Genomic DNA, 22,338 nt, shown 5'->3' with positions numbered 1-22,338 from the left:
GAAAATTTTTTGCTTCTTCGACAGTGCTCAAAATAAAGGATTAAGTGCATACAGAACATGTTATCTGACTTCGGAATTTGTCTCTATTTCAGTTTTTCCACACTCACACATACTTTTGTAGCATTAGTCTCATGGCCACTAACAACAGAAGTGGCTGGCCATAGTTAGAAAATTATGTTCAGAATATACTTCAGTTTCTATGAGAGCAACTTGGCTCTATTCACTCAACTTATGTTTTCTGCTACTTGTAATTCTTCCCTTGGGGAAAAAGTCTTATAAAAATTGACCAATGCTGCATTTAATAATATGTTTTAACATACTTGTATCACAGTGGCTTTCAGACTTATTGAATTCCTTTTAGTCAGTGTTACTGTCAGGATATTTATAGTTGGGTATATAAAGATGCATTTTCATAAGTGAGTTCATGAAGGTACAAAATGAAATTGGATGTTTTATTTGTATTAAAATGAAATTGCAGAGGAATATATTTTTTTTTTTTTTGAGATGGAGTCTTTCTCTGTCGCCAGGCTGGAGTGCAGTGGTGTGATCTCGGCTCACTGCAACCTCCGCCTCCCAGGTTCAAGTGATTCTGCTGCCTCCGCCTCCCGAGTAGCTGGGACTACAGGCACGCACCCAGCTTATTTTTGTATTTTTTAGTAGGGATGGGGTTTCACCATGTTGGATTGGATGGCCTCGATCTCTTGACCTCGTGATCTGCTTGCCTTGGCCTCCGAAAGAGCTGGGATTATAGGTGTGAGCCACCATGCCTGGCCTTTTTTTTTTTTTTTTTTTTTGCGACAGAGTCTTCCTCTGTCACCCAGGCTGGAGTGCAGTGGGGCGAACTCAGCTCACTGCAGCCTCCACCTCCTGGGTTCAAGCGATTCTTCTGCCTAAGCCTCCTGAGTAGCTGGGACTACAGGTGTGTGCCACCATGCCCAGCTGTTGTTTTGTGTTTTTAGTAGAGATGGGGTTTCAATGTGTTAGCCAGGATGGTGTCAATCTCCTGACCTTGTGATCCGCCCACCTCGGCCTCCCAAAGTGCTGGGTTTATAGGCGTGAGCCAGCACACCTGGCAGAATATATTCTTAAGTAAGTAAATATTCCTCTACAATTTCGTTTTCTTTTCTCTTTTCTCTTTATAGAGACAGTCTTACTCTATTGCACAGGCTGGAGTGCAATGAGGTGATCGTAGCCCGTTGTAACCTCAGAACAAGAGTTTGAGGTTTGGGTTCAAAGGATACCTCTATCTCAGCCTCCCAGGTGGCTAGGACTGTAGGTGTGCACCACCACACCTGGCTAATTTTTTTCATTTTTTTGTAAAGACAGAAATGTTGCTCAGGCTAGCCTTGAACTCCTGGCCTCAAGTGATCCTCCTGCCTTGGCTTTCCAAAATGCCAGGATTACTTACAGGCATGAGCTACTGCTTCGGGCCTACAACTGCATTTTTAATGACTGCTTTAATCAGTAATGACTGTAATTTCACTGTTTGGACAGATAATGACTTATTCTTATTTCCTTATTATTGAAAGTATTAGTTTCTTAAGGCGCCATAGCGAAGTACCACAACTTGGGTGGCCTTGAACCATAGAAATTTGTTGTCACACAGTTCTGCAAACCAGAAGAGATAAGGGTGGTAGCAGGACCATTCTCTCTCTGAAGCTTGGAGGGGAATCCTTCTGCGTTTCTTCCGAGCTTTTAGAGATTTGCTGGCATCTTTGGCAGTTCTTGGTTTCTAGGTGCATCTCTCTGGCCTTCCTTTTTTTTTTTCGAGACGGAGTTTTGCTCTTGTTACCCAGGCTAGAGTGCAATGGCGTGATCTTGGCTCACCACCACCTCTGCCTCCTGGGTTCAGCAATTCTCCTGCCTCAGCCTCCTGAGTAGCTGGGATTACAGGCACGCGCCACCATGCCCAGCTAATTTTTTGTATTTTTAGTAGAGACGGGGTTTCACTATGTTGACCAGGATGGTTTCAATCTCTTGACCTCGTGATCCACCCACCTCAGCCTCCCAAAGTGCCAGGATTACAGGCTTGAGCCACCACGCCCAGCCCCGGCCTTCCTTTTTTATGTTGTACTCTCCTTATCTCTTCATATCATCTTCCTGCTGTGAGTGTCTGTCTGTGTGTCCAAATTTCCCCGTTTCAGAAATCAGTCAGATTAGGGCCCATCCCAGTGATCTCATTTTAACTTGATTACCTTTTTAAAGACCCAAGTTCCAAATAAAGTCGCATTATGAGGTGTTGGGGGTTAACTTCAACATAAATGTTTTGTGGGGACACAATCCAACCCATCATATTAGACATGTAGGCAGTTTATACTTTTTTACTCTTTCAGGTAGTCTGGTGATGAACATTTTAAAGCCAGTTTTCTGTGCACATTCTTTATGATTTCTTTCAGTTAAGTTGGTAGACATAGGATAGCTGGGCCAAAGGATGGACACAGTCACTTCCCCTGGAGAGGCACCAATTTGTATTCTCACTGGCAGTTTAGAAGGTTGCCTGTTTCCCTTGTCCATTGCCAGTACTGGTACTACCATTTTCCTTTAAAAATATGTAGTATTTTCACATTGACAACTTTATTCTAAAAGATTTTTTTGTGTGTATATTTTCATATAATTTTTTTCCTTTCTTTTTAGTATTTCTTACTTTCCTTTTAGTATTTCATTACGTTTCTGATAACCTCATAGGGAAAATGGTATCACACTCTATTTCTTTGAGCATTAGTGAGGTTAGATATTTTCTCACATTTTTTACACATTTTTCCTTAAGTGTTGAATTTACCTGTTTTTTTTTTTTTTTGAGATGGAGTCTTGCTCTGTCTCCAGGCTGGAGTGTAGTGGTGCAATCTTGGCTCACTGCAATCTCCGATCCCAGATTGAAGCAATTCTCCTACCTCAGCCTCCTGAGAAGCTGGGACTACAGGCACATACCACCATGCCCAGCTAATTGTTGTATTTTTAGTAGAGACAGGGTTTCACCACATTGGTCAGGATGGTCTCGATCTCTTGACTTTGTGATCTGCCCACCTTGGCCTCCCAAAGTGCTGGGATTACAGGCATGAGCCACTGCGCCTGGCCCAATTTACCTGTTTTTCTATTGTGTTTTTTTTTCTTTACTGACATTTAAGAAATGTTTCCAGATTAAAGTTATTAGCTCCTTGTCATGTATGTTATAAATATTTCTTCCAGTTTGTAATTGTTCTTTAGCTTTCTTTTTCTTTTTTTTGTTTGCTGGAACAAAGCTGTCAAATTTGTAAATATAAGGACAAACCTAGGAATGTGAAGGAATGTGACTTAGTTAGAAGGGCAGCTTAGTATAGTAGAAAGATAATTGGATTTGGAATTACAAGTCCTGGATCTAAGTCTGCACTCTGCCACTCACTGGCTCTGTGTTCTTGGGTAAGTCATGTCACGTATTTGAGCTTCACCATGGGCATAATGGTTTTTGCCTTGCCTCCCTCTGTCTGTGGACCTCTGTCAAACACTTGGATTATGCCATTCATTGTTCTTTGCTCTTAAGATACTAAAATAAAAAGACACGTTTTCTGCTACTGAGAAACAAATGAAAGAGCTTTGCAAACTGTGGAGTGTTATACAGATGACAGTGCTTTCTCTTGAGAGAGGCTACATGTAAGCTACTCAAAATATGCTCTTTCAGGACAAATCATTTTTCTGATGGAAAGAAACTTAACTGGAGAGGTTGATAGTTATAATAATAACAGAAGTAATGCTCACTGAGTGCTTAAGCAAACCAGGTTCTGAGCTAAGCACCTTATATGGATTCGGTGATTTATTTTTCAGTCACATGTGAGCTTGGCATTGTTATAATCCCCATTTATAAATCAGGAAACTGAGGTGAAGGAGAGAGAGGTTAAGAAGCCTGCCCAAGGTCACACAGTGAGGAAGGAGTGAAACCATGATTCAGACCCAGGCAGTTTGAGCTTAGAAGTCTAAAGTTTTAACCATATTTATAACCATATAAATATAGTAATTCTTATATACTATTTGCTATGCTAAACAATAAGTAAAAGTATAGTTAGAGGATATAATAGTCTATAAAGATTTTAAAGAGAATTTTCTTAGTACTTTTAAGCTAGCAACAGCTGTCTGAGGGGCATCATCTGTTTGTTTATTTTTATTTTTATTTTTTAAAATTTTTATATCGTTTTAATTAAAAAATTAAAAAACAAAACAAAACAAACCTACCATCCTGGCTTCACCATGCTTGCCTCAGACACTCTAGCCCAAAAGCTCCCATCACTTCTACTCAGTGAAAGATGAAGTTAGGTGCCTCCTATGGAGAGAAGTCCTAGGTTGTGTTTGGTGTTTTTAAGTAGGTGTAGTTCTAAGAATTTTTGAACATTCAGAAGAATTTTCTACTATGTGACGTTGGAACAATCATCTTTTATTGTTATTTGATTCTTTCCAGGTTTCTGTTGCTTACAACTCATTAGACTTTGAACCAGAGTTATTCTTTGCCTTGGGATCTCCAATTGCTATGTTTCTTACTATTCGAGGAATTGACAGGATAGATGAGAATTACAGCCTTCCTACCTGTAAAGGGTTCTTCAATATTTATCATCCGGTAAGTAACTGATTTTACTTTCTTTTTTAAAACAGTTTTTTCTTTTTAAAAAAATTTTTTACTTTTTTATAGAGATGGGGTCTTGCTCTGTTGACCAGGCTGGTATCAAACTCCTGGCCTCAAGTGATCCTTCCATCTCAGCCTCCCAAATTGCTGGGATTACAGGTGTGAGCCTCTGTGCCTGGCATTTTACTTTCTCTTTTGAACAAGATGAAGAACCTGTCCTCTTTATCCTAATAAATTCTACAAAATCTTGATTTTGTATGGTTCAACTCTGTGTTTTTTTTTTCCAACTCTGTGTTCTAAGAGTTATAGTCTGACACTTTCCAATAAACTTTTCTACCAAAAGCCTTTGTTCAAGGAAATAATTTTGTTGCCTTGCTTGCAAAGTAACCTTACACACAAACTAGAAAATCTTTTTATAATTGTCAGTATTTGAATAAGACTTGGAGAAAAATAAAAATCTCTGATTTGCCATGTATCCATTTTCTTACCCAGCGAAGGCATATAACTCAAAACAGCTTCATAAATCTCTTTTATTCATTTATTCATAAATTCTTCTATTTATAGCTTGATCCAGTGGCATATAGATTAGAACCTATGATTGTTCCAGATTTGGACCTAAAAGCTGTTCTCATTCCACATCACAAAGGCAGAAAAAGACTTCATTTAGGTAAAAAGCAAATACTATAAAAATTTTTTTCCTGTCATTTATAATCTGTAATGAATTATGAAAATTTTGACACTAAATTGTCTCTGAAGCATTGGTATTATTTAAGTTCCTACTATGTTCAGAACTTTTAAACTAAGAATTTGGAAGAGCTGTAACAAAGTTATAAGTAAGTTATTTCTCTTTGATGACATTCTAATTGTTGAGATAATTAAGAATGGGGGAAGTTGGTAATAAGGTAATAAGATGCATAATTAGATTTTTTTTTTTTTTTGAGACAGAGTCTCGCTCTGTTGCCAGGTGCCAGGCCGGAGTGCAGTGACGCGATCTCGGCTCACTGCAACCTCCGCCTCCTGGGTTCAAGCAGTTCTCCTGCCTCAGCCTCCTGGGTAGCTGGGACTACAGGCGCACACCACCATGCCCAGCTAATTTTTTTGTGTTTTTAGTAGAGACGGGTTCCACTATGTTGGCCAGGATGGTCTAGATCTCTTGACCTTGTAATCCACCCGCCTTAGCCTCCCAAAGTGCTGAGATTACAGGCTTGAGCCACTGCGCCTAGCCTCATAATTAGATTTTGATAGAGTTTGGTTATAAGTTTTGGAATTAGGCAGAAGAATAATATTTAAAGTAATGACCAGACCATCAAGAAATAAATTTGATGTTGTCTAAGTGAATTGTCATTTTCTTGCTAACTAGACACACTTTCCTATTAAAAAATTCATTAAACATAATAGATTGGTGATTCCAAGTAGAATTTAGGTTTCTCTTTTTCCTGTTAATGGTGTATATTAACCCTACATTTGAAAGTTTGGGTAGAAGGGATGGGAGTGGCAGAAGAGAAGGAAAAGTGATTGTGCACTCTTATGCGAAAGTATGTTTTTTGTTTGTTTTGCTAACATGCTTTTTCGAAATATTTAACTTTTGAAGTTAAACTGAGACATGTTTTATAACTCAAGAGACCTTGAATTCACACGTGATTATTAGACAATAGTAGAAAAAGTGAGGGAGCAGGGATTTCTTCATTTCTGAGTTGGAGTTTAAGTTGTGATTCAATCAGAATCTTAAATTCTCCCCTTGAACCCGGGAGGTGAAGGTGGCAGTGAGCCAAGATTGTGCTATTGCACTCCAGGCTGGGCAACAGAGTGAGACTCCGTCTCAAAAAAGAAAAAAAAAAAAGAATCTTAAATTCTCAAAACCACTTCCTGTTTACATTTTTAAATCTTGTAGACCTCTTTTTATTTTTATGTTTTTAACAATAGAGATAGGGTCTCACTCTGTTGCCCAGGCTAATCTTGAACTCTGGGCCTCAAACGATTCTCCCATCTTGGCCTCCCAAAATTTTGGAATTACTGGTGTGAACTACTGTGTCTGGCCCCCATGTCTAAATTTACTTTTTTTTATTTTTAACTGTAAGAATGTGTTTACATTTTTATGGTATTTGAACTTTTTTTATTTGGAGAGAGGATATTTGTAGATTTTGGCTGGATCAAGTTTAGTCGTTAAGAAAGAAATAACAGAATGAGACTCTCCATGACATTTTAACATGTTGAGGGTTCTTGGCTGAGCACTCCATATATTTGACATTTAAGAGAGGAAGAAGCAGTCTTATCTTGTCTGAGAAGAGTGTTAACTTGTAATTTTTGTGATGCAGAAGTTTACCCAGTGACTAATGAACTTATGCCATCTTAATCTCTTTAGAATTGAAAGAAAGTCTCTCTCGTATGGGATCTGATTTGAAGCAGGGTTTTATTAGCTCTCTCAAAAGTGCTTGGCAGACATTAAATGAGTTTGCCCGTGCTCATACCTCTTCAACTCAGTTGCAAGAAGAATTGGAGAAGGTGGCCAATCAGATCAAAGAAGAAGAAGAAAAGCAAGTCGTTGAAGGTAAATTTGACATTTGAGTCATTTGCTAATACAAATGTTTTATATGAGTGTAACACTTAAAAGTTATATAATGATGCGTTTCCTTTCTAGACTTTTTTGTTAAATTATAGAAGCTCTTTAAAGGAAACTGTATTGTCAGTTGCATTACTTCAAAACCCATGTCATCTTTTTTTTAGTGGGTTTTTACCTGATAGTTACTGAACTTTTTCCTCTGCAGTTTAAAAATTTTATTGAGATTGTTAAGGCCAGAGTGGAATTTCCTAGATGAGCACTCACTTTGTTTTAGTGTTTGCATTTTAAAGACTTACTCTGAGAAGTGTTCTTTCTAATACTGTTGATTAACTATGTTACAGAGTTATGCAATGTTAGGTCATTGTGCTGTGATGTTCTTGACTTTTTCAGATTCTAATCCTATTTCCTTTTTTTCTACAATGCTTTCTCACCCCTTATCTTCACAACTCCTCTCAGCTTGTTGGCTCTTTCTCCTCTCTCTTGGGTAACCAGCCCCTCTTCCCCTGGCTCTTTGGAGGAATGGGGAGTGAGCCTGGTAGCTCCTCAGGTTGCTACGTGTGTCAAGCAGTATTCTCAATTGAGCCCAGAAAGTCAGCTAAAGTCAAAGGATAATGATTAAGTGATTGACTTTGATATTGAAATGATTTAAATTCTAGCAGAAAAGGTTGTTGAAAGTCCAGATTTTTCCAAGGATGAGGACTACTTAGGGAAGGTTGGAATGTTAAATGGAGGCCGCCGAATTGACTACGTTCTTCAAGAAAAACCAATAGAGAGTTTTAATGAATATCTTTTTGCTCTTCAGAGTCACTTATGCTATTGGTAAGTGTTCTTAAATTTGGGAACATTTGAGTGGGCTTTAGGTGCTAGCACATGCAGCAGTTTTAGTTTTAGTGAGATTCTTTTACTGATACAATGTGCTGTGAATATTCATTGGAACTGTTATATATTCAGAATCATGATTTTTCCCCTTTAGTTATCCACCAGATGGCACTATGTCATCTGTTTTTGACCAAAGACCCTTGGTTCTTGCACACTGTTTTCATGGGAATGCCTTTCACAGTGGGAGTGGTAGGGACTTTGAAATGCCATTCTTTCCTGTATCCCTGTCGCGAAGGAGAATTGCAGCACAGCTATTTTGGCGCTAATCAGTATCCATTTAGTTTTTTTTTCTCCCAAGATCCAACTATGAGCTTTTTACCACTTAGTTTTTAAGGGCAGCTCTGAGATTACACTGCTTTATTTATTACACTGAGATTACATTGCTATCATTTGCCCTTCTTAGAGTTGAATAGAATAGAACCTACATTTTCTACCATTGTGCATAGAAGTTAATTTCTACTAATTGTTTCTTAGGTAAGTGTGCTTTTTCTTTTCGTAGGGAATCTGAAGATACTGCTCTGTTACTACTTAAAGAAATTTATCGAACAATGAACATTAGTCCAGAGCAGCCCCAGCATTGATCAGACTTCAGTTTTACTGTGTGAGTTTATCCTTGTTGAATGGACACATTCTAAATGTTTGTGTTCTAATATCTGTTGTATGGAGTTGATGTTGACTGATTTTGCTTTTTTGTGTTTCCTCTGAGTTTTTGTTGTTTTGTTGTTTTAAAAAATTCACAATAGAGACATTAAGGAAGAGAATTGGTTTGCAATGTATATTTCTGACTTTTTATAGTTTTCTTTCTTTCTTTCTCCCCACCCCCTTTCTTTCTTTCTTCTCTTTCTTTCTTGGGGTCTCACTCTGTCGCCCAGGCTAGAGTGCAGTGGTTAGAATCCTAGCACACCACAACCTCAAACTTCTGGGCTCAAGTGATCCTCTCACCTCAGCTTCCCGCAGTGTTGGGATTACAGGTGCAGCCACTGCACCCATCCCCATCTGTTTGGCTTCGAAGCCCACATTTTTTTTTTTTTTTGAGATGAGGTCTCACTCTGTTGCCCAGGCTAGAGTGCAGTGGCGCGATCTTGGCTCACTGCAACCTCTGCCTCCTAGGTCCAAGCAATTCTCCTACCTCAGCCTCCCGATTAGCTGGGACTACAGGCGACTGCCACCACGCTCGGCTGATTTTTTGTACTTATAGTAGAGACGGGGTTTCATCATGCTAGCCAGGATGGTCTTGATCTCCTGACCTTGTGATCTGCCCACCTTGGCCTCCCAAAGTGCTGGGATGACAGGCATGAGCCACCACGCCCGGCCTACAGTCTTCTTTCTAAATTTACAAAGAATGAGTTCTTTTATTTTTAGTTTCTTTATTTTTTTTTTTTTTAATTTTTTTTAAAAAGAGGTAGGGTCTCACTGTGTTGCCCAGGCTGGAGTGCAGTGGCTATTCACAGGCACAATCCCACTACTGATCAGCACGGGAGTTTTGACCTGCTCCATTTCCGACCTGGGCTGGTTCACCCCTCCTTAGGCAACCTGGTGGTCCCCCACTCCCAGGAGGTCACCATATTGATGCCGAACTTAGTGCGGACACCAGATCAGTATAGCGCACTACAGCCCAGAACTTCTGAACTCAAGGGATTCTCCAGCCTCAGCCTCCTGAGAAGCTAGGACTACAGGCACGCGCCACCATGCCTGGCTCTTAGTTTCTTTTTAAAATAGATTCCCAAGAATATCAGTTAGGAATTCCTTTGGCTGCAGGTCACAGAGCGCAGTTTACAATACATTAAACAAACAGAGGTTTATTTTTCTTCTGTAACAGGAAGGGTTCCTCTGTTGAAGGACTCTACCAGGCACCTGGAGTGCTTGCGTCTTTCCCCCTGAATGTTGGCTCTTGCTGCCTCATAGTTACAAGATGCCCTCATAGTTGCAGGTACCATATCTATATTCACGACACGAATAAGGGGATAGGGTAGTACTGCTCACATCTGTCGCTTTTAATTAGGGAAGCAGAAGCTTGTTCAAAAATTTACTCATAGCTATTGACTAGGCCTGTATCTAACGCCCAATGTCTTGAGTCTGTATAAAAGATTGTAAAAGTGATGGTTTGAGCATTCTCAATCTTTATAGAGGGAAGGAACAGAGAAGGAGGTTAAGTCTGTGATGGGTCAGCTGACCTGCAAGTCAGCCATACTCTGTATTCCGAACGATCCTCCTGAGACACCAGATACTCATATTTCATCACTAGGTTATGCATCACTTTTAAAAATAAGTAATGTGTTTTTTTAAAAAAGTTAGAAATTTTAAAGCCTTTTAAAGAAGCAGATACAAAGTGCTGAGCACTACATTACTGAAATCAAAAGAAATTCCTGCCATTATTGGTTTTCTAAGAGTAAGTGGTAAATGAAGATTCCTTCAGCCTCATCTTCTACCTCGTTTTAGAGAGGTAACCACTTTTATTAGGGCTTCCTTAAAGAAATTTTTTTGGCTCCATTTCCAAAATTAAACTTGTAACAAAGTAAAATACAACTTAAGTGTAGGCCAGACCTGGTGGCTCACACATCTAATTGCAGCACTTTGGGAGGCTGAAGAGGGTGAATCACAAGGTCAAGAGATTGAGACCATCCTGGCCAACATGGTAAAACCCCATCTCTACTAAAAATACATAAATCAGCCAGGCGTTTTGGCAGGGGCCTGTAGTCCCAGCTACTCGGGAGGCTGAGCAGGAGAATTGCTTGAACCCAGGAGGTGGAGATGCAGTGAACCGAGAGTATGCCACAGTACTCCAGCCTAGTAACAGAGTGAGACTCTGTCTCAAAAAAACAAAACAAAACTATATCTATATCTATATCTATATCTAATCTATATCTATATCTATATCTATATCTATATCTATATCTATATCTATATCTATATCATCTATATCTATATCATCTATATCTATCAGCTGGGCCTGGTGGTAGGTGCCTAGGTTGGGAAACGCAAGGCCAGAAGTGAAAAATTTCTCTCCTAGAACTCATCCCCATCCTTCCTGCCTAGAGGCAGGGAGGCTGTGCAAAACAGGCTGTGCCTTTTTTTGTCTTTTTTAAAAGACAAAAGAAGCGGTGGCTCATGCCTGTAATCCCAGCACTTTGGAAGGCAGAGGGGGATGGATCACCTGAGGGATGGTCAGGAGGTCAAGACCAGTCTGGCTAACATGGTGAAACCCTGTCTCTTCTAAAAGTACAAAAACTAGCTGGGCATGGTGGTGGGTGCCTGTAATCCCAGCAACTCAGGAGGGTGAGGTAGGAGAATCGCTTGAACCCAGGAGGTAGAGATTGTGGTGAGCGGAGATTGTGCCACTGCACTCCAGCCTGGATGTCAGAGTGAGACTCCGTCTCAAAAAAAAATCAAAAAACAAAACAAACAAACAAAAAAACAAATGATAGGAAAATTGACACACAATTCTTTCTTTTGTGTCTTTGAGATTGTCCCATATCTATCCATCCATCCATTCATCCATCTGTCCAATATCTGTTGAGCATCTTAAGTGTCAGGTACTGCTTTAGGTGTTGGGTTTCACAGCAGTGGACCAAAGTCTCTGCCCTTAAGGACCTTTTTTTCTCTGTTGGAAGTCAGACAGCACGTGGACAGTTGAAATGCACCACATGGTAAATATTGAGCAGCAGGATGAGGAGAGGAATGCATGTGGGATAGGAGCAAGTTATTGTATATAAGATGACAAGGGACCCCCCTCATGAATAAAGTGTCATTTGAGCAAGCGAGCCAGGTGAATATCTGGAGGAAGAAGACCATTTCAGGCAGAGAGAAGAATCTGTATCAGAACATGAGAGTAACCTCATTCTTTTTATGTATTCCATTGGCTGTTACACCATAATTTGTTTAACCAGTCCCTACTGATGGGCGTTTAAGTTATTCTAATCTTTTGTTATTATGAAGAGTATTTCAATGATACATGATATTTTAATAGTTGTATTTCATTTCATTTTATAGTTCTCTTATTAAAATACTTAATTTTACCCCATTGTTGGGTGTTAGGTGATTTTCCAAATTTTCTTCATTATATTAGGTGATTTTCCAAATTTTCTTCATTATAAATAACTCTGATATGTAGTTTTACACACTTTTTGCCCGTCTCTGTTGGCTTTGGATAAATTCTTAGAAGTAGTGTTCTTATTTCTGAGAATATTGCACATTTTGAAAAGCTTTTTTGGCTGGGCATGGTGGCTCATGCCTGTAATCCCAGCTTGAGAGGCTGAGGCAGGCGGATCACTTGAGGTTAGGAGTTTGAGACCAGCCTGGCCAACGTAGTGAAACCCCGTGCAACAGCACAAGATTCCATCTCAAAAAAAAAAAAAAAAAAGGCTGGTCGTGGTGGCTCACGCTTATAATCCAAGCACTTTGGAGGCCAGGGTGGGCGGATCGCCTGAGGTTGGGAGTTCAAGACCAGCCTGACCAACATGGTGAAACTCCATCTTTTAAGGAAGAAAGAAGTAATTTTTTTTTTAATTTTAAATTAAGAAAAAAAAAAAAAAAGACAACCTTTTTCATCCCTACATTTTACTAAATTGCATTTCTGAAAAGTTGCTCAATTTTCTTATTTACCATCAGTATGTAAAGACCAGTATTCTTGCACTCTTGCAAACACTGGGTTTTCCTGGTTTAAAAAAAAAATGGCCAATTTGATAGCCAGAAATTGTTATAATACCATTTTTACCTACATTTCTATTACTAGTGAAGTTGAGCTCTTTGGTGTCTTAACTGGCTGATAATACTTCTTTTGTCAGTTCAGTGTTCTTGAGCTTTACGCATTTTCTTGGAGGTATAGGGTAGGGTCCTTTTCTTTCTTATGGATTTATAATTGTGATATTTAGGATATTAATCTTTGTCATTACAAGTATTTTTGCCCAGTTTGAAATTGGCATTTTATGTTTGCTTATGCTTTGGATATTTTTGGAAAGCGACTGAGGGGAGCATATTTTAAAAATGCGTAGCCCTTGGCCAGGCATGGCTCACACCTGTAATCCCTGTAATTTGGGAGGCCGAGGCAGACAAATCACCTGAGGTCAGGAGGTCGAGACCAGCCTGGCCAACATGGTGAAACCCCATCTCTACCAAAAATACAAAAATTAGCTGAGTGTGGTGGTGGGTGCCTGTAATCCCAGCTACTCGGGAGCTTGAGGTAGGAGAATTGCTTGAACCCGGGAGGCGGAAGTTGCCGTGACCCAAGATCGCGCCACTCTACTCCAGCCTATGTGACAGAGCGAGACTCTGTCTCAAAAAAAAAAAAACAAAAAAAACAGCCCAGTCTTTTAGATATTTACATTTATTTTCTTTTAGTTCTCTCTCTTTTTTTTTTTTTTTTTGAGACGGAGTTTCGCTCTTGTTACCCAGGCTGGAGTGCAATGACGCAATCTCGGCTCACTGCAACCTCTGCCTCCTGGGTTCAGGCAATTCTCCTGCCTCAGCCTCCCGAGTAGCTGGGATTACAGGCACGTGCCACCATGCCCAGGTAATTTTTTTGTATTTTTAGTAGAGATGGGGTTTCACCATGTTGACCAGGATGGTCTCGATCTCTTGACCTTGTGATCCACCCGCCTTGGCCTCCCAAAGTGCTGGGATTACAGGTGTGAGCCACTGCATCCGGGCCCCACTTTTAGTTCTTTTTTTAAAATTTGGCTTTGTAATTTAGAAGAGTAAGGTGTAGAGAGCAATTTAACTTTTTTTCTTACATAATCATTTCTGTCTGTGCCATATATTGAAAAATGTACCCTTCTGTCATTGGCTTAATGTTTTTATCATATGCCAAATATTTTGCTGTTGTTTGACATTTTAATCAATATTTGTTTTCTAGGCTTTCTCGTCTCTTCTAGTGATTTATTTGTCTATGATACTTCATTGGTTTCAAGTCATATATTTTCCACATTTTAACATCTTTAAATTTGTAATGCATCTTAAAATCAGCTGTGGGGGGCTGGTGCAGTAATCATACATACCTGTAATCCTAGCTCTGTTGGAGGATTACTTGAGCCCAAGAGTTTGAGACCAGCCTGGCCAACATAGTGAAACTTTAAAAAAAAAAAAATTTAAGGCCAGGTGTGGTGGCTCAAGCCTGTAATCCCAGCACTTTGGGAGGCTGAGGTGGGTGGATCATGAAGTCAACAGATCGAGACCATCCTGGTCAACATGGTGAAACCCCGTCTCTACTAAAAATACAAAAAATTAGCTGGGCATGGTGGCGCATGCCTGTAATCCCAGCTACTCAGGAGGCTGAGGCAGGAGAATTGCCTGAACCCAGGAGGCGGAGGTTGCAGTGAGTCGAGATCGCGCCATTGCACTCCAGCCTGGGCAAGAAGAGCGAAACTTCGTCTCCAAAAAAAAAAAAAAAATATATATATATATATATATATATATATATATATATATAAAGTCAGCTCTTGCCTTAACAGAAGTTGAGTTCTTTATGAGAATCCATACATTTTTTCCTGCTGGTTACTGGGGGAAGGGCTCTACCAACCTGCCTCTGCTTAAGTTAATTTCTACGCTTGAGATTTTTTAAGACTATGCTGGTAGTGTGAATTCAGCCCCCAAAATTTGCAGGGGTAGGGTTATTGGTTCAGATACTGGAGTTTTTGTTTCCTCCTTCTACTGTCAAGGAAGAGGTGTGCAGGCCTCTGCCATCCTTCTGCATGTAGTTTCTTGCTTTTATCCCTCATTGAGACTATAAATGCTTGGTAGCCCCACTTTCTGTGAGGGTCTCTCCTTTGAGATTCCCTTTCTGGGCATCTTTTTTATGGTATATAACAGTGAAATGTCTTACAATCGGTATCTTAGATTTGGTGAAATATGGTGTTTTAATAATTGTAATTTTATACTTTTTAATATCTGGCAGTACAAATTCTCGATATACCATAGTCTTCGTAGTTAATCCCAAATGAATTTCGAAATAATTTAAGTTCCCCTGACACTCTCCCCCAACAAAACAAAGCAAAACAAACAAAACCAAAACAATAGTAATTCTAGGATCTTGCCATCACCTTATATGAAAAACTCAGTAAGAACCTTCTGTTTCACATATCATTCGTTCACTGTCAGTGTTCATTTCTTCTTATACTTGGCTGTAAAATTTAGTCAAGAATTTAAGTTTCTAATACTATACTAATATCATAAAATAATCCATTTAAAATGTTAATCATTCTATGCATGGTTCATTCAAACATAAGTCAGTTTTGCTGAATAGTTGTTTTAGGGTATGTCCTTTTAGTCCTCTTTAGGATTCTTCTTTGAAAAGCTGCAGATTGGCTGGGTGTGGTGGCTCATCCTGTAATCCTAGCACTTTGGAGGCTGAGGCATTCAGATCGCTTGAGCTCAGGAGTTCGAGACCAGCTGAGTAATGTAGCGAGACCTCATCTCTATTAAAAGTAAAAAAAAACACAAAAACATTGGGGTGTGATGGTGTGCACCTGTAGTCCCAGCTACTTGATGGTGTGCACCTGTAGTCCCAGCTACTTGAGAGGATGAGGTGGGAGGATTGCTGGAGTTCGGGAGATTGAGGCTGCACTGAGCTGTGATCACGCCACTGCACTCCAACCTGGACTATAGGGTGAGACCCTGTCTCAAATATAAATAATTAAATAAAAAATAAGGCCAGGTGTGGTAGTTCACACCTGGAATCCCAGCACTTTGGAAGGCCGAGGTGGGTGGATCACAAGGTCAGGAGATCAAGACCAACCTGGCCAACATGGTGAAACCCTGTCTCTACTAAAATACAAAAAATATTAGCGGGGCTTGGTGGTGCATGCCTGTAGTCCCAGCTACTTGGGAGGCTGAGGCAGGGAAATCGCTTGAACCCGGGAGGTAGAAGTTGCAGTGAGCCGAGATCATGCCATTATACTCCAGCCTGGTGACAAAGTGAGACTCTCTCTCCAAACCAACCAACCAACCAACCCACCCTCAAATTAACATGACAGATAACTAACTTTATCTTTTATTAATACTTTATTTTAGCTAGGTGCGGTGGCTCATGCCTGTAATCCCATCACTTTGGGAGGCCACGGCAGGCAGATCACAAGGTCAGGAATTTGAGAACAGACTGGCCAACATGGTGAAACCCTGCCCCTACTAAAAATACAAAAATTAGCTGGGCGTGATGGCACCTGCCTGTAATCCCAGCTACTCAGGAGGCTGAGGCAGGAGAATTGTTTGAATCCAGGAGGCGGAAGTTGCAGTGAGCCGAGATCTCTTTTAATTTGCAATTTCTGTCTCAAATTAAAAAATATTTTAAAATATTTTTGGGAAGGGGTCTCACTCTCTGTTACCCAGGTTGGAGTGCAGTGGCATGATCTCAGCTCACAGCAATCTCTGCCTTCCAGGCTCAAGTGATTCTTCCAGCTCAGCGTCCGGAGACCACAGGTGTGTGCCACCATGGCCAGCTCATTTTTTTGTATTTTTTGGTAGAGATGGGGTTTCCCCAAGTTGCCCAGGCTGTTCTGGAACTTCTGAGCTCAGATGATCCAGCGGCCTTGGCTTTTCAAAATGCCGGGATTACAGGCAAGAGTCATGACACCTGTCCATAACCAACTTTAAATTGTGTCTTTTACTTTTTGTACTGGCTTTGTTATGAAGATTATCATGCTGGTTAATCTTACTGAGTGTTCCCTGGGCACTCTTGTCTCTTTGGAAGGCCTGAGGACTTGTTCATGGGATGCTGTCTTTGGAGGCATTTGTACTATTTGTCAGTAACGTTGAATGCTGGATTGTCTGTTCTTTTACTTCAGAAAATACAACGATGCATGATATTTGACTGTAAGTTTGTAAAGTTCACTGACGTTTCTTTTTTTTTTTTCAAGACTTTCTTATCTGCACAGAAAGTCCCAGTGTAACTTCCATTGCTGAGAAAATCCTCAGAGGATGTTCCCATTTTGCTGCTGTGATGGATGACAGAAGAGCGATTCATCGACAGTTGCTCAGCCACAATTCTTGGATATAGGGATTCATTTAAAAGACAGTACACAGAACTAAAACAGCGAAAAAAATCAGTACCACATTTGGACAGTATAGGTGAGAAAACGTAATTATAAAAACGATGCCATGAAAAATTCCAGATCAGCTTAGTCGTACAGTTGTGAAAGTTATGTGTGAATCAGTGAAGAAATATTTGTAGCATGTAAACAGTTATTTCTGTTTCTTAAAAAGTATTGTTAGTGGGCTATTAAACTTGGATTTTTCTTTTTATTAATGAAGTATGTTCTTTTTATTCAAGTATGAACTGTTGAGAAACTATAGTAATATGATTTTTAAGAGATTTATGTTCTACTTTAAATGTGGATTGTACTTCTGAGCTGCCTTAATGTGAGGTTATTTCTATTTGTTAAGAGGAAATAATCAAGATCACTTGTATCCCAACTGATTCTGAGGTTTTATAAAACCCTCAAGCTATTGCTGAGAGCATTGTGGAAGGAAGTGCGATGCTCCTTATTTTCCTGAAGTCCTGTGAAGCGCTCTCCTAGCACGTCCATTTCCAGGAGGAGAGGCAAGCAGATGAGAGGTTTTCCATTTTATCATCCAAGGTAGCTATGCAATTGCCTTGTTGCTGAAGTTCCAATAATGTGAAAACCAAAGTAGAGGTTTTTTTTCTTCTTCCTCTTCTTCTTCTTTTTTTTTGCTTTGTATTAATTTAACTTATACCAAAGTGTTTGAAAGTATGAAACGTATTGCTTCTGGGCTATATAAGGCTACTTCATGAAAAGACTGCTTTGTAATATTTCACTTTGTTTTACTATAAATTCAAATTATCCAAATATTTTCCTAATACTACATGGGAATGCTGATTTTCTTCTTTTGTTATGTAGTGGAAACATTTTGCATTGTTTACATAGTTCTCATGGAACATGGAAATTTTTGAAAGTGATATATGATACACATTTTTTGTGTATATATTCTAATTAGTATGAATAAAACAGTAACATTAATGCATTTTTTTTTAAAGCAGCAAACTTCTGTATTTCTCTTGTCTTCCTTAAAAGTATCCTGATGAGTTCAGTGTTTATTCCCCTTTCATTGTGAGTATCTGCTTATGTGTCAATACATAACATTAGCATTGGCTCTTAATGGTAGAATTAGAACAGAATTGTAGAGCTGTAATTGACTCTAGACAACATATTTTTCAGCCACCTCATTTGACAGTTGAGGCCAGGACACTAAATGCCTTTCCCAGACTGGGTAGTGGCAGATCTGTGATGGAATATGGTTTTCTTGATTCCCTCTCAGCCTTCATTTCTCTTTGGACTACTACTTTTTAGTTAATTTTCACTTAACTTCCCAATGCTGATGAAATAAAGAAAAATGAGGGTTATTTACATATATTTTAATAAAATCCAGTTTGATTTTTCAACCTTAAAACTTCCTGGTTTTGTATCATTTGGCCTGTCTTCTGAGTAATGGGCAGAGAGGGACCAGGATTCATAGAAGCAGCATGTGGCAGCTGAGTGGTAGCAGTCTTCTCCTTTCATTTTAATACTTGAGGAAACAGAAAATAGAATTTTTGGGTGACTCTGCCTGTGGACATATACATACTACACATATGTATGTACATACACACATATGTATGTACATATATACACACACACATATGTATGGATTACTGTTCAGTCTCTTAAAAACCAAAAAACAGTAGGTCCCCTCGGGGCAGAGTCTATGTGTATGAACATATTGTTCACTGTTGTAACCACCATGCCGGATTTCAGTCTATAAACGAGGTGGGGGTCCAGCTGCTGAGTGAAGCTTGCCCTCCACCTCTCCTCAGGAGAAACTCATCCCCTGCCAACCTCCCCTCCCAGCCCCTAATCTAGTTCAATGCCCTCCTCTTCCCAGATAAAGAAAGTCATGTCTCTAGTTATTCCAAAAGTGTTTCATGTGTAGAGTTGGGCACAAAAATTAAAAAGCGCTAGCATCTGAAATCAAAGGTCAAAGAGTGGTCACAGTACTAATGAGGACACCCAGGCCTCTTCCGCTATGTCAGCGTGCTGTGTGACAAGAGGAACCTGCTTTCCAAATGTGTCGGACATGTGTGCTTCTTGAATCCAACCAGATGAGCATGTTTTCTCAAAACTACAGTATGATTGTAAGACAAGGAAACTGCACAGATTAGAGTGGTTTTTGAGGTAAGTATGTGATTGGAAAGGTATGATCTGTATAGAGCCTTGAACATGAAAAGGAGGAGATGCCACTGTCGTGGCAGGGATGGTCCTGTATTTGAAATAGCAGCTCACAACATTTGGTCTCATGATAGGAGTATTGAAGATTATCCCAGAAAACCTAGGATGATTGGTATTTATAGTACCATCGTTTCAGGTTTTTATGACTTGAGCCATCCGTCTTAATGCTGTACTTTAGTGTTTTTACCAAGCAATTTTCTGGTGGAAACTTCATTGCCCATGTAAATTTTGCCATTGGGAAGAGGGAAAATTGAACTTAGACACTGAGTGTTTGGTTTTCCTCCAAGTTATAGTTCTCATTGTAACTTAGTAAGTTGGCATTCTGGCTTAGTTAGAGTCATTTTCCCAGGTCTGGGTCCTCAGAGGAGAGGAGATAGAACTCTGTTCCTCTGTGAGGTGGGGTGCTGACATTGTGTTCCTGCTGTTGACAGTCTCCCTGCAGTGCGCGGGATGGGCTCTCAGCTCACCTGTCTTCGTGACATGTCTATAATACTTTTCAGGGGGTTATCAGTCGTATCCTGCCATTTCACCTCCTAATTGAGCTTACCAAAACTTGATAGCATAATAAAGACCTCTGGTGTTCACCTACTTTTATTTGTGTCCAAGCTTTATTTAGCTATGAATCCTTGTGCAAGATCTTTCCCCAACCTCTCAGCAAAGCGTTTTTGTTTTGTTTTTGCTCAGTTTCCTCTATCATGAAATTCCTCAACCTCCTAGAAGAGTTGTGAGGATTAAATGAAAATATGAATAAAATACCTATCGTGGTGCTCAGCACATAGTAGGCACTCAGAATGTTAGCTAATTATTACTACTGTGGTTCTTTTACCATAAGTGCTTGAGTCTGGGGAAGACCCAGGCCTTCACTCCAGGTCACCGTCCCTTCCTGTCCTCCCTGGGGAGGGCTTTGGCCAGGTTTCTTGTGATTGAGCCCTGCCAGGGAGAGCACCTTCGAGGCCTCTGAGATGTCTGCAGAGGTGTGAGGTGCGCAAGTCTGCAGGAGGCACAGTCACTGGAAAGGGGTGAGGAGCTGCGGAACAGGTGGGCTGGGTAGCTGCCCCCTGACTTGCATGTAATGCTTGCTTCATGCGAGTCAGGGGCTCTTACACAGCACTTTTGGATAACTTCTTTGTGCCTCGATTCTCTACTTTAAACTCATTTTGGGATAAGGAACAAGAAAACACATTTTTTTTTCTTCTTAAATTCTGCCCTCCCTTCTCCCTGATACTGTTTTCTGCTTAAAAACAGCAACTCTTGCCGATTTTCCAAATGTATTGGTCCCACAAAACACTGATAATAATGTCATGTTGTTAACACTAGCGGGAGCTGGGGAAATAATGCTGGCTCTTTGTTTAATACTTCTTTCAGCTTCAGATCAAGTGAAATGAGTTTCATATACTTCAGTATACGAAATTGTATGATGACATATAAAACAGGAGTTATCCATTGTGATAGGTTAATATTAGCTACAATATTAAACATGTGTCCAGGTGTGGTGGCTCATGTCTATATTCCCAGCACTTTGGGAGGCCAAGGCAGTTGGATCACCTGAGGTCAGGAGTTTGAGAACAGCCTGACCAACATGGAGAAACCCTGTCTCTACTAAAAATACAAAATTAGCTGGGTGTGGTGGTGCATGTCTGTAATCCCAGGTACTCAGGAGGCTGAGGCAGGAGAATCGCTTGAATCTGGAAGGCGAAGATTGCAGTGATCATGCCATTGCATTTCAGCCTGGGCAGCAAGAGCAAAACTCTGTCTCAAAAAAAAAAAGTATACTTCCAGACTCACTGAAATATATGAAATTGTATGACACATAAAACAGGCCAGGGGTTACTGAGGACACATCCATGAGATCGTGGGCAGTGCTACATATTTGTTAGTGGATGTGCTGCAGTTCAGGTTCATGGGCAGGTGGGATTGGTGTATTTGGGATAACCCACCTTGTTTTTCTTCCATTTTTTGTATTAAATAATTGTTTTTAAAAGACCTAACTATGGAATTTTCACAAATACTCAAAAGTATGGAGAATGGTACAATGAATCCCCATGTGCCCTTTTCCCAGCTTCGGTGGTGGTGTCAGTGATATGGTCTGGCTCTGTGTCGCCACCCAAATCTCATCTTGAATTGTAATCCCCACATGTCGGGAGGGCCCTGGGTGGAAGTGATTGGATCATTGAGGCTGTTTCCCCCATGCTGTACTCATGATAGAGAGTTCTCACAAGATCTGATGGTTTTAAAAGTGGCAGTTTTCCTTACATTCTTCTCTCCTGCCACCTTGTGAAGAAGCCTGCTTCCCCTTTGCCTTTCGCCATGATTGTAAATCTCCTGAGGTCTCTCCAGCCATGCAGAACTGTGAGTCAGTTGAACCACTTTTGTTTATAAATTACCCAGTCTCAGGTAGAACCTTGACAGCGATGTGAAAACAGACTAATACAGTCAGGGATTTAAAAGGGAAAGAGATGTGGCCAGGTGAAGATGGAGAAAGGACAGTGTATTCCAGACCTGTGGAAAGATCCGAGGTGGGAAAAAGCATCACAACTTGGGCAACTGAAGAAATTAGGTTGTTAAGCACAAAACGTTGAGAGAGCTATATGAATGTGAGTGCGATTTTCATTAAACAATTTTTAAAGAAAGGATTTCTAGTGGTGCTTTGTTTTTGCAGCCGCTTAATAGCGTTTACTCTCATTGAAAGGAGCACAGTTTGGAATATTGGAAAGTGTTGCTACCAGCTGAGATGCATTACTCTCCTATGCCGCTCAACATCTGTGCTCAGCTGTGTCTTTGAGGCCTATTTCCTCCCCTTTTCAGGGTATATTTACTAGTCAGGAGTTGTAAAACTATTTTGAAGAGCACTTCTAACCCCAGAGCAACTTCAAGTGAAGGAGGCTGCTGTAGTTCCCTGGCTGTTACCTCCTGGAAGACAGCTGGGGAGGAGAACTCATTCGTTTGGGGTGCTGACTGTGTCTTAGGTGCTATACAAGCTCTAGCTCTTGCCTGTAATCTTTACAGAGGCGATTGAGGGAGTTGTTATCCTCATTGTTTTACAGAGGAGAGAACCAAGGCTCTTAGAAGCTAGTCATCTGGCACAAGGCCAGTTAATG

General features: G+C 40.2%; 1 protein-coding gene across 4 annotated transcripts in view; it reads left to right on the top strand.

The window, feature by feature from the left end:
- The window catches only part of SEC23IP (SEC23 interacting protein), a 62,840-nt gene extending 44,415 nt beyond the window's left edge, over positions 1-18,425 (top strand). For 2 of the 4 annotated variants that reach the window (XM_078346630.1, XM_002756663.7), the window contains 6 exons: positions 4,427-4,582; positions 5,153-5,255; positions 6,951-7,136; positions 7,805-7,967; positions 8,527-8,628; positions 16,874-18,425. In XM_078346630.1, the coding sequence (XP_078202756.1) occupies positions 4,427-4,582; positions 5,153-5,255; positions 6,951-7,136; positions 7,805-7,967; positions 8,527-8,608 (690 nt within the window). In that variant the 3' untranslated portion in view covers positions 8,609-8,628; positions 16,874-18,425. Of the gene's footprint in view, positions 1-4,426; positions 4,583-5,152; positions 5,256-6,950; positions 7,137-7,604; positions 7,968-8,526; positions 8,629-16,873 lie in introns of all 4 variants that reach the window. The other 2 variants (XR_013525151.1, XM_078346629.1) reach the window with 2 other exon arrangements.
- The last annotated feature ends 3,913 nt before the right edge of the window (positions 18,426-22,338 follow it).

The sequence above is a fragment of the Callithrix jacchus genome, chromosome 12 (genome assembly GCF_049354715.1).
Source record: "Callithrix jacchus isolate 240 chromosome 12, calJac240_pri, whole genome shotgun sequence".
NCBI classification, from domain to species: Eukaryota; Metazoa; Chordata; class Mammalia; order Primates; family Cebidae; genus Callithrix; species Callithrix jacchus.
The sequence above is the reverse complement of the archived record's forward strand: the minus strand, read 5'-3'. Positions and strand labels throughout refer to the sequence as shown.